This window comes from Camarhynchus parvulus, chromosome 3 (genome assembly GCF_901933205.1).
Source record: "Camarhynchus parvulus chromosome 3, STF_HiC, whole genome shotgun sequence".
NCBI lineage: Eukaryota > Metazoa > Chordata > Aves > Passeriformes > Thraupidae > Camarhynchus > Camarhynchus parvulus.
Window position 1 is genome coordinate 33,226,008 of NC_044573.1, and position 12,382 is coordinate 33,238,389.

The 12,382-nt window shown below is 36.1% G+C and overlaps 1 protein-coding gene across 4 annotated transcripts in view; it reads left to right on the top strand.

Moving 5' to 3' along the window:
• The window catches only part of SPAST (spastin), a 38,809-nt gene that overhangs the window by 5,128 nt on the left and 21,299 nt on the right, over positions 1-12,382 (top strand). For 2 of the 4 annotated variants that reach the window (XM_030944844.1, XM_030944843.1), the window contains exons 3-5: positions 639-722; positions 6,171-6,266; positions 12,142-12,326. In XM_030944844.1, the coding sequence (XP_030800704.1) occupies positions 639-722; positions 6,171-6,266; positions 12,142-12,326 (365 nt within the window). The remainder of the gene's footprint in view (positions 1-638; positions 723-6,170; positions 6,267-12,141; positions 12,327-12,382) is intronic. The other 2 variants (XM_030944846.1, XM_030944847.1) reach the window with 1 other exon arrangement.

Below are 12,382 nucleotides of genomic sequence, written 5' to 3' on the forward strand. Positions count from 1 at the left end.
TAATAACAACCCAAATCACCTGCCCCAAACCTAAACCTGTAAGTGTTTTTGAAGACTTGCATTTATTCCTTCACCTGTGTTTAAAAGTATATGGTGATCTTACCTAGGGGGCAATACCAGTGGCATTTGGTATAACCTGTATAAATTGCACAGTTTAAAAAAAAACTTGTCTTGAACAGACAATATTTCTTAGAAAGTGGTGTTAAAGTCTAATTCCATGTGTTTTGAAATGTAAAGGGACACAGTCAACTGAATATAAATCTGTTAATTTTGCTAAAATGAATTCTTTCAAATTGTACTTGCCTCTCAGTCACTTTTTTAAAATCTTTTTTTTTATTTGATCAGAGAAATGCAGAGACAAGGGACATATTAGGTCAGTATGAAATGTTAGACAATATGCAAAGTAGTGTTTGGGTTCCCATCACTCTGTAAGCACTGTTGTAAAGCAGAGAGTGTCAGATAACTTTAAATTCTTGATTAAATAGGAAGCTTTAGAGTTTTCTTCGTTAGTTTTGTAATGAAGTTCCGTAGTGGAGGGGATAGATAAGGGGTGGGAGGAGGAGGAGGGAAGGCTGGGTATCAGTATTTTAGCACTTAATTTACCAGACTGTGTTTTAACATGGATTTTTCTTTGTAAGGTGATCAGTGTGAACGGGCTCGACGTCTCCAATCTAAAATGATGACAAATTTGGCAATGGCCAAGGATCGGTTGCAGCTTTTAGGTACCAGTTACAATTCATGACTTTGGAAAGTTTGTAATTATTTGCACAACTTCATTTAATATATTCTTCTAAAATATTACTTTGATTTTTAAAGTGAAGGAGTCATTATCTTTGTAGGGTCTCTTTAGTTTAATTTTCAGTTGGGAGTAAGTGCTGTTGATGGATTTTGAAAATGGAATTTCATGACCCACTTTCAGGTATAAAAGTAACTGAGAAGTCTTTATATCATAGCACACTTGATTCATAAAATGAGTAAGTCTTGATTAACTCCTAATGGGGTTTGTTCAGGATTTTTCTATTAGTACTGTAGTGAAATTTATGATATATTGCTGATCATGAGTGCCAAGTGTGCTTCTTGCAAGTGTAACTACTTCATGTTCTGTTGATTTTGCTGTCACTTATATTAACAATTTTCCTTTTTATTGGTAAATAACAATAATGAGGATGATGATAATAATTCTTTACTATCATGTAGACCATAAGGTTGTGAAATTCTAATTTTCTTGATTATTTTCTAGTAGTGTTCTATTTTGAAATTAGAAGGTACGGTCATATTTTTCAGAAGCATAGTGTTGTATAGCTTTAGCTTTATTAAAATTAAATGTTGTATATAAGTTTTTAACAGAGTAAAAAGCCTTCCATCAAACAACAGACCCATTGCCCTGTGTAGTGCATCTTCTAAATTTAGAACTGAAAATGCTTTCAGTTCAGGCAGTAAAAGTAAAATAAGGGGTATTTTTTAAATTGTTCTTCAAGGGTACGCTAACAAATGTACTTGATTTTAACTTGCATATCCCAGCTTTAATCTTACCCTCTGCTGTGTGGAGTTCTACTAACTCTTTCTTCCAGGACCATATAGAGCAGATGGGAAAACTTGGGCTCTCTTCTCCTCTTACACTTCATAGTTCTGTGGTCCTGGCTGGTGATTGACAGGGAAGTAGTGACAGTCCCAAGGAAGTGAGCCCCTTTTGTTTCTCTTGAGTTCCTAATGTCTTTAGTATTTTTTGAAAAAAATTGAAGGGGACAGGAGGTGAAAGAAGCATCTGCCTTCTGTGCTTTAGTATGGGTGTTTCTTCATACAGTTTAAGTATATGGAGACAAGATATTTTCCACTTACTAGAGTTAAAGGCTGACTTCTAGAGGTAATATGAACTAGGGAGCAATAGAGTGAAAGGGATTACATGTAACAATCTTTGGTAAGATATGGCTTGTTTGTGTTTTGGGGCTACTGCTTCATCCTTGCTTGTATTACTTTAGTAGTGCTTGCAGTGTTGGTAAGTTGCTTACTTGCTGTGATCTGATTGGAAAGAAACACAGGGTAAAATTCACAAAAAAACCCTGAAGTTGTAGTATATTCATCTCTACTACCAGAATGTGTGATCACATGCTTTTTGTTTGCTTCATTCAAAGTGCAGATTGAAAGGTAAACAGATAGAATAGTGTTTATTACGTTAGTTGATGTAAAATAAAGTTTTATTTTAATTTTTAAATTATTAGTTTAACACTTTGGTTTGCCTAGGTTCTTGTTAATTTTTATTGAGGATGTGCTTCATACAATGTACCTAAAAGCGAAATTGGGTAAAAAGGAGCAAGTGAAGTCATGTGCCCTTTAAGAAGACAAAAGATGTGGTTTGGAGGGATATTTCAATAGTTTTAAGTCCCTACAAGTTTGATCATTAGAGTTCTATTTGAGTAATATTTTATGCCATCCAACCAACTTTGAAGTATTGACAGCATCTTTTTTATTATTTTTGTCTGTCATTTTTCATAGATTTTGTTGAAATTTAAAGTAATCTAGAGTTGAATTCCGTGTGCCATTCTAAACACACTTTTAGCCTGTTACTTATAGTAACAGATATTTGGAAGTTTTTGAGTGGTGTAAAGATCCTTTTGTAGTTGAATTAAGGATGAGGCTCTTGAAGCTATTACAGTTTGATGAAGTGATTTTTTTCTATGAATTGAACTCATCAGTGTTGTCTGCTTTGTGGAATTTCTCCCTTTCTTAAGTCAGAATAGGCAAGTCCTTTATTACATTAGCTGAAAGGATAAGCAAACCAGACAATAATGCCAAATATTTCATCCTGCTTGCTAGAGGGAGATGTGGTTGCAAACTGCCTAACTCAAATGCCATCCAGTCAAGCAGGTTACATTGTTAGTTCATAGAAAGCGAAAATTAAATCATGCTGATGACAACTGTCCCTTGAAAGTGCTCAGTGTTGTTGGTTTTTTTGGGGTTGTTTTTTTGAGCTGTTGATACACCACCTGTGTTACATCACATGTACCTTTAAGTTGCATGACCCCACTGATGGGGGTGTTGGACACCGCTGGTAAGAGTGTGATGTCTGCTCACACCCTTGTGTTACCACTCTGTCATCACACCGCTCATACTTTTCAATGTTGGAAGAGGATGCAGCTACCCACTGTGGATGATGGGTTTTCTACTTTGAGCCCTGTTTTCATCCTGAGTCTAAATTATGTATCTTACTCTGTTTGAACCTGTCCTGTGATACAGTCTGAAAGCTGAAGTGACTGCTGGTGTGTTTCAGGTCAGCCCAAGGGGACTTGATGGCTTTGACAGTCCATTGACAATTTTGGGTTGTGCTGGCTGTGAGGGGACTTGTAATTTCTTCCATTTGATTTGGTGGTGGCTCCCCATTTTTGACATGGTTTAGGGTGCGTTTTTTGTGTGGTTAAATCTTGCTTTGATCGTCTTCCCACACCTGGTCTCTCCTGGATGACTGATCACCCATGTTAGAGTCATTAAATTTGATGTATTTAGAATGACAGAAGGGTATTTGTTTTCTACAGTCAATACACAGAACTTGGCAGCTTGTTGTTCCTAAAGATGGATGGCTGTAATGGCCAGTGCAACACTATTCAATTCTAATGGTACTTAGGTGTTTTACCAATCTGTGTTCTCTCATTTCAGAGAGACTTTCTGTAGGGGCACAGATTTCTGTCACAAGTGCCTTCCTGGGTATTGAGTGTAGCTTCAGTATTTTGGTTGAAGAGTATATGTGATACATAATTCAATTATCTGTCATCAGTATCCTCTTTGGAAGGTATTATTATTTCTCTATTCTGCCTCTGTAGGTATGGTCTTCAATGGACACCTTGTGGAATATTTCACTTTCTTTGGAAATGGTGCTTTTTGCTTCAGGCTTATGTTACAGGGTAGCATTTTTTTAGTAGCTAGTCGTTTCCTTGAACTCAAGCTCTAGTGTTGCCTAAATAAGGCAGAGGCTGCAGTGCTGTTTGTTTGGCAGGTTTATGTCAGCGTTGTATCATGAAAGTGAAATAATGAATGAGAATCTGTGAACTTTCTGTCAGTGTCTGGAAAAATAGGGAGAAAGTATTTCAGTGGAAGATGGTGGTATCCTATAATTCCCTGGAATAATATTTAAAAGCTCAATTTATTTTTGATATTCCAGAGGAACCTACAGCTATACTGTCCCTAAAGAAAGGTGATATATATTTGCCTTTTGAAATTTTATGTGCAATACTGAAATGAAATTTTAATAGGTAATATGATGAGAGGACTCTGAATTGAAGCTGGACAACAGTTGGATTGCATTTTTTCTTTGGCTGGAGTTCTGGAGTTCTTGAATATGTGGAACTCCATAAGCATTGATAATGTAGTAGAACCCTAGTGTCAGATTGTAGCATTGAAGCAAGTAGCATTTCCTGAACTCCTGCACAAGCCAATTGATGTTATTATGGTTGCTCACTAGAAAGTTTTTTTTATTAAGTTCAGAAATGTTCTCCAAAACTCAGCTGATTATCTAATATCTTCAAAGTCTATTAATACTACTTTTGTTTCCTAAGCTTCCTGTATGTTCTTTCTATTTGGGTTGCATGCACTGGTCAGGGAGTAGACCATTCTGCTGCCTCCTTTGGTACTGCTGTGTCCACTAAAGTAGTGCACTGTCTGCAGTCAGTCCTGCTAAAAGGATTTTCCTTACCTGTCTGGAGAGGAAAGCTTATGAGGGTAACTTCTTGGAAGTTGCAGAGCTTGTGGTTGTTTGTAGGCTGTTCTTGTGTGACTGACATTTTTTGTTTTACTCTTGATTCTTCAAAGCTTTCAATTTAAAATGAAGTAAACTTTGTGCACACATACTAATCTTGGGCTTTAGCTTTTCATAAATGTCTGTAAGTAATAAGTTTTCATTCCAAACTGCATCTTGTTGAACCTAAATGTTATTAAGCCATCACTTTAACTATGAAGTGTAAGAATACTGTTCAGGAAAGCTAAGCAGTGAGTGATGAAGAGCAGGAAGAAGAAAGGAACAAAGCAGAAAGATTAGGGAGAGATCTGTAACAGGTAAAGAAGCCTAAGGAAGGAGGTGCTCATATACTTGTTTGTACCATCTGCAGGCTCTGAATGGCACTTCTTCCTCCAGCCAGGTTATTTATGATCTTAATTGTGTATGCTTTCACTAGAATTCGTCTGCTTTTGCAATACATGCTTTCATAGTACCAGAGAACATTGCTTTTGCTTTTCTACTTGGCATCTCTTTTCTTGCAGTTTCTTTGTAGTGTTATGTCTTGTGGGGGGAGCAGAAGGGAAAAAAAGCAGGAGGGAATGAGAGAGCTTGACAGTGTATGCATTACATCCTTGCAAACCGTGGTTGGTTTTTAAAACAAGAGGGGTATGTGTGGAGTAAAGATGGGAGAGGTACCCAAAGGTATGGCCTAGAGTTTTTAATTGCAGTGGGAAAAAACAGGAGTAGTAGTGGGGCTGCAGGGAACAAGTTAACTTTTCTTCTGTGTTTGCAGCCTTGCACCTCTGACTTATGGTGTGGCTGTTTCTCATTACTTCTCAGAGTTAATTTCTTTAGCTTTATAAATACTGTATTCATGTGTTTCTGAAGTTAATCTTCCTAAAGAACACAATTTGCACGACAACTTTATTGACTTAATTTCAAGGCAATTAAATATCTAAATAGAGGTGTCAAATGACATCGTTGTAATGTGTATATGGTGTTCTGCTTGAAGTTTGAAGGTTTCTGTAAAATGTTGACTAGCTGTTACTACTTAAGTGGAACATTTATTATGCAGAGAAGTGAGGACTCCTTGCACCTGGTCAAAAATAACACCTTGAGAAGGACATTCAGAAATGTGTTATCAACATGAATATTTATTAAATTAAATTGAGTTAATCCTGAACATTGTGTTTAACAGTAACTGCAATCACTAGACTGGAAAGATTGTAATTCACTCAGCCATAGAGGGTGAGTCTTAAAGCTGTTTTCAGTCATGCTCATATTAACAGAGTTTTCTTACACATTTGCTGAATGTGTAGAATAGATAGAAGTATTCCTTTTAACTATAACAAAGCCAAACTTGACATTTCTGTGTTCAACATACATAAATTTTCTTGGTTCATTTTTGGTTTTTGTTTGTTTATTTTGTCCTTTTTCCTCCCTTCCCCTCTGTTCCACTATGTAGAGAAGCTGCAGGCAGTTTTGCAAATTTCCAAGCCGCAAATGGAGGTCTATAATGACAGTACTAACCTGGCATGCCGCAATGGACATCTCCAGTCAGGTGGGTTTGGTTTTACCAGCACCTATTGAGGGGATGTCTCTCAGTTCCTGGTGTGTTACAAGGCAAAATAATGCAATGGTATATTCTGGCCCCACCAGCTTTAAAATAAAATAATTTATATTTCTGTTTTCAAAGGCTTTGTATAAAATACATTCCATCCTTTCCATGGCTTTGACAATACTGTTTTATTTTGTAGTATTCAGTTTTCTCTTACAATGACTGTCCTAGAATTCATATCTATTTACTAAGGAAACATTTTAGAAAATATTTCTCATGTAATATTCTTCAAGGAATTACTTTAAACCTGTTTTAGAAAGTGTCAGTGTTGGATATATAGGTTATATGTTGAGCCTACATAAATTAGCTTTTCCTTTATGATATTGTGAATATGCATTAAGCAACTTAAAAATTCTGGGGGTTTTTGCATCAAGAAAGTGAGATGCAATTGAAATGAGAGGAGAATGACAGCAGCTCTTGCATTTTGTCAAAGAATGTTGTTTTAATCCTTTCCCAGAAGACTGAACCAAACTTATTAATATAGCAGAAATTAACCTTTTTTGTCCATAAACAAGGTGTAAAGTTGTGCAAGTCCAAGGGTTACTTAAAGTACAGAATGTTTGCAGCTGTGGGATCCCTGATATAGTACCATGAAAGTCAGGCTATTAGCAGGCATCTGGATTTCTTAAATGGTTGGTTCCTATGCTCTTGTGCTTGCTTTTTCTGTCTTTTTGGGGTGTGGGGCAAGGGAGTGTTTTTTGTAAGAACACGCTAGTAATACACTTTTTTCCTTAAAAGCACAGTAAAGGTGGTTATGCTTCAATCTGCTAATCATCTTGCTATTGTTCTTCCTTTATACATGTAAAACAGTATTTTCATATGGACAGCTCTAATAATTTAAAAACACAAAGTAGATGACAGAGTTTCTTAGAAAACTACAGAATCAATTTGCAGGCTACTTCAGATAAGAGGGCTGTTTTCTCTACCTGAGAAGGTAGAGGTGCTTCAGAGCTATTGAGCCACAGGGCTCTGGCATAAGCTTAGTTTTCTGTCTGTGGGAAGTGTTACCTGCCCTGTTGCCTAATCAGGTTGGGCTTTTTAAAAGTTCTGGATTTTATGAAGTATGAAACATGGTCATTTTTAGTTTTAACACAAACAAAGTATCTTTTTGCCCATCATGTGGTCTAAAATTACATTGCTTTATTTTATTTGCCTTTAAAGGCCAAAGACTTTGCAGATGTTTTTGCTTCATAATTTTGTGTAAGATTCTATTCTCACAGCTATGTTGCACATTTTTTCTATTTCCAAAGTGTTACTGATTTGAGATTCTTCCTACTTTCAAGATACTATTTGTGTCAGCCTTCCCACCCAATTTACTTGATTCTTACACAAATGATTGGCCATCCCTGTCTTCAGCATTTGTGGTTTCCAAACTTGCATGAAGGGGTAGAGATTTTTCTTGGAAGTTTATCTTCGAGTTTTATGCTGAGGTTTTTCAAGACCTCATGGCAGTAGTATCACCTGCCCTAGTTGCAGAGGGCTATGCAGTAACTTGTCTAAAGAGTAATAACAAGTAGCCTTGACCCAAACCTTTACTGGGAAATAATATTAATTTAATATTCATCATTCTTCTTCTCATAGCAGTCTTAAATTAGATGTAAAACGATTTACCTATATTTTCCCCCCTCAAATGTGGTTGTTTTCCTTTGCATTGTGGATTGTAGTTTTCTCTTTTTTTAAAACAAGCTAGGGAAGGAAATTATGCCAGTCTTGCCAAAGGCAGAGTTTGAGTTTTATGAACTCATTCACTTGTCGTACAATAGAGTGTTACAGTAATTCCAGTGTATACCATTTTATGTGTAAATGCCAGCATGATGGATGACCAGACAGAGCATTACATTTCTATTACCTCAACATGAATACTAGCAGCTAGCTAGTATTTTATCTCATTTTTCACATGGAAGGAGTTGCTGGCATGTCTTTAATAGTAGGCATATACTGGCACTGTTTGTTATGGTGCAGAAGTTCTATCTTTAATACTGAAATTTTCAAATGAGTTCTCTGAGTGGAAGAACAAGTAGCAATAAGATTGTTTATAACAGGATAATTTGACAAAAGCAGATCTTTGACTGATGTGGATCTGTCAGTTCAGAAAGGAGAGCAGCTGTAATTCCTGGCTTGTGTAGCTGTGCTGCCACTGAAAACATGCAGCATGTCCTTCTTAGTTCCTGGAGCTTTCTGTTAAATAGCTTTTATTACTTGCATCTACCTATTTGAAATATCTGAATTGAATTTTTGAAGAATTGCGATTTTGGGGGCTGTTGTGAATGCCGATCCTGAATAATGATCAGTCTTACAATTGCTGCAAGTTTAAAGCAGCAATTTTTTGGTTTTGTTGTTTTTTTTTAAATGAAATGACATACATAAAGTTACAGATAGTTTTAGACTGATGGATTTTTCTTCCAACTCGGTATCCACAGGCCATGTACAATAACTTGTTTTAGTCCCTTTATCTTACTTCTCAATAGGCATATGTAGGGAATTTCTGAGGAATATTCCCTGATGGTTTTTAAGATGTCACAGCTGAAGGCTGGAAATTGTTCTGCGGTACTGGAATTGCTGCTGTTAATTTGATTTTAAACTTTTATTTTGGATGCTTGAGACGTTAGAGACTAGTAGAAGCTTGTTTATTGACGTGTGCTTTAATTTGGATTTAAGTGCAGGAAAAAAAATATAATGGGTTTGCTTTTTTGGAAATATAAAGGATGTTGTCATATTAAATAAATGAGCTACAGTTGAATAATTTTAAGATTGTTTTTGCATTTCCAGGTATATAATATAATCAAGCTTCTCTTAGATTTGTTCAAACATATTTGTACTTTATCTTTAAAACCAGTTTAATATAATAAGCATCTATATTATGTAATAACTTTTAACATTTCTCTCTGTAAGGGAGTCTGAAATTGGGCACCTGTGTCTGCATCTTATCACAATTTAACCAATAGAAAACTTCAGACAAAATTTTGCTACTTGCTTGTTTGTAATTTGTGTTGTGTGTGTATTTGGATGGCAGATGAAAATTGCAGGGATGCTTTCAGGACCAGACAGCTATTATGTCTTTGTAATCCAGTGGTGTGAGCCTGAAGCAATGAAGTAAATTATTCTGTCCAGAATTAGAGAGTAAAATCAAACTGGTTAAGCATCTATTACTATTCTATAAGTATGTATGAAGTAGACAGTTGAACTGTTAGTGTTTCAAATACCCTTGAAAAAATTCCATGTTGTCTCTTCATGATTAGAACGTATTTTAGGTACTTCCTTATTGTTTTATGCAGAACAGTGAAACATTTGGCTGAAGGCTGCTGGAGATACTATGAAGGCATTAAAGTCACTTGCTGTGTATTTCCAGACTTTCAATAGATAACAAATAAAAATGGGTAAGAAATGTGTTTGGGGTTTTTTTTCAGCAAATATGTGTCTTGCATAGTGGAACAGTAGGAGCTGTCTGATGTGTGATGTTCACTTAAACACCTCATGCTTTAGAAATAGATAAGCTTTATAGCAATTGTAATTCTGAACTATTTGATAACATTTTTATTTGTTACTTCAATGAAAATTTGTATGTAAAATGAAGCTTCCCTCTGGAATTGACATTCAGCAAACAGCTCTGTTCAGGAGTTATTCATCAGTGCTTCTTTATGTGCTACCCATGAGGACTGACAACAAAACGTGTAAACCTACAGGTCTTGGGTCCTGGAGGTGCAGTTAGAGTAAATAATAATTTGAATTAAACCTTGTCTCTTTTCCCTTCTTTCCTCCTATCTGTTTCCAGCTTCCTGAAATACTCCTTACCTGTGCAATTTTATGACCCTCAAAATTGCAGTATCTGTGTGGAGTAGTTGAGCAGCATGTTAGGGTGAAGGACATGGAGAAAAACTAATTTTGGTTTTTGAAGCCTTCCCAAGTTGACTTCAAGCCAGCTGTGCAAATGAGGTTGAGGTGGGCTAAAAAAAAGCCAACCAAACTGAGTGCCACCTTTTGATTAAATTGGACCAGTCAAAGTGCTGAGTTGCTAGATGTGTTAGCAGATTCATATACTGCTTTTTGAACTTGAAAGTTAGTAAGTATACCTCATTTTAAAGAGTTTTTGACTTGGAAATTCCTGTGCAGGAATGACTAAATAAATGGATGCAGTTCTGGAGCTGTGTGTGGTTTAGTCACAGTAGCCAGTTTTGGTGGTTTTTCTTGTTTTTTGTTTGTTCATTTGTTTTTAAGAAGAAACATATCCCAGGTAAATATACTTAATTATATTAGTCAAGTTGCCTTGTTTCTTGCATATTGGTGCAACAGCACTATTTATTGTGACACCAGCAGAGTTTCTATAACTCTAAAAAGGGGATAGATTTGTGACTGAAGAAGGGCTTTAGAAACTTTTTCGCTGAATTATTAAGGCTGCCTGCAGGCTGTGTAGAGATTAGGTCCTGGTTGTACATTTAAGGAGGCTGAGAATATAGTAGTAATCAGTTGATCCTTTCATGATACTGTTTGACTGAAGTATTCTTTGAGTTTTTTAAACACAACATTTAAAATTATGAGGGTTTTTACTTAAAGTATTTTTCATTGAACTGCAATGTTATAAGTTAAAAATCCTTCATAGAGTCACTAATTTCCTTAAAAATCAGAGTTTTTTGGCCTGTTCCTTAAGACTAGCAGGTCAAATTGAGTTGCAAATTTCTACAATCCTAGTGAAGACACTTGAAGCTGAAATCTATTTTGAGCTTCCTTACCTCTGATGCCCTATTTCTCTTACCTAATCAAGACTCCTTAACCCTTTTAAAAGGATATAAAATAAGACAGTATTTATAGTTTCCATTGCAGACAACAGTACTGTACTAGACAGTTTCCAGTAGTGTATTCCTACCACAAAAAATACCCTAATCTCAAGTTATGCTCTAATCGTTAACCAGCCTGACCAACCTGCCTGCTTGCTCTCACCTTCTTACCTCTTAATCTCTGATTTGATGTTTTACACTTGTCATTTCTGTGCCCAGGAACTTTATTTTATTGTGTATCCCATATGTTCAAAGTAGACATCAAGTGCTATTTTGTTTACTCTGAATCAGAATGACTTTTTGTAGTTTGATGGCCTGTGGCCAATATTTTAAGCTTATCTGTCACCAAATTTGAGACTTTTCTGCTTCATCATGGAGGTGAATAAGTCGTGTGAGTGGAATGTCTGGTGATGTTTATATGTAGTTTAAGACTGAATTTTTGATGTAGGAAGGTAAGCTGCTTCAGAGTGGTCCATTCAGAATTTACTTACACCTTGAGATTCCTGAAGTGAAAGCAAGTTGAAAGAAAAAATACCTAACAGTCACTTGCAAGTATAACTACTACTGTAATTTTTCCAGATTAAAATGCCTTGGAGAAGCTTCTGTGTGGAAGGTGCTAGATAATGTTAACTGGCATCCTATTAACTAGCCTGCTAACATCACTTAAAGAATAAATACTCAGAATCTAAAGGCTTGACATTTGGGGGTTATTGTAATGATTATTTTTAAGAGTTCTTGGGAAAGAAGACAGAAGACTTTGCATCATAAGGAGTAGATGGTGTTCTTTCCTTGATAATGGGACTAAGTTATCTCTGGCTTTTCTAAGATGGCTAACTAGGGTTAATTTTGAGAGCTAAAAATTAGAATTTTATCTGTCGGTGAAAACAGCAATCAATAGTCCCTTAAAAACACTAAACCTCTTTAGAAATGTGTGTTGTTCTTCTATAGTGCTGTATTATACGTTTCAACACTTCTATCTTCTACTTGCAGTTGGTGGTAAAGTATGACTGCTGCAAATGTTCTTACAACACTGGTTTTCTTTATAGAAAGTGGAGCAGTTCCAAAAAAGAAGGACCCCCTAACACACACGAGTAATTCCCTTCCTCGTTCAAAGACTGTTGCAAAAACCGGATCCACAGGCCTTTCAGGTCACCACAGAACGCCCAGCTACAGTGGGGTATCATCATCTGTGTCTAGACCAGCACCTAATCCTACACCTTCAGCTCACAAGGTATAGTGAGGATAAATATGGAAGTATACACTTGAAAGATCAAATGTAAATTCCAG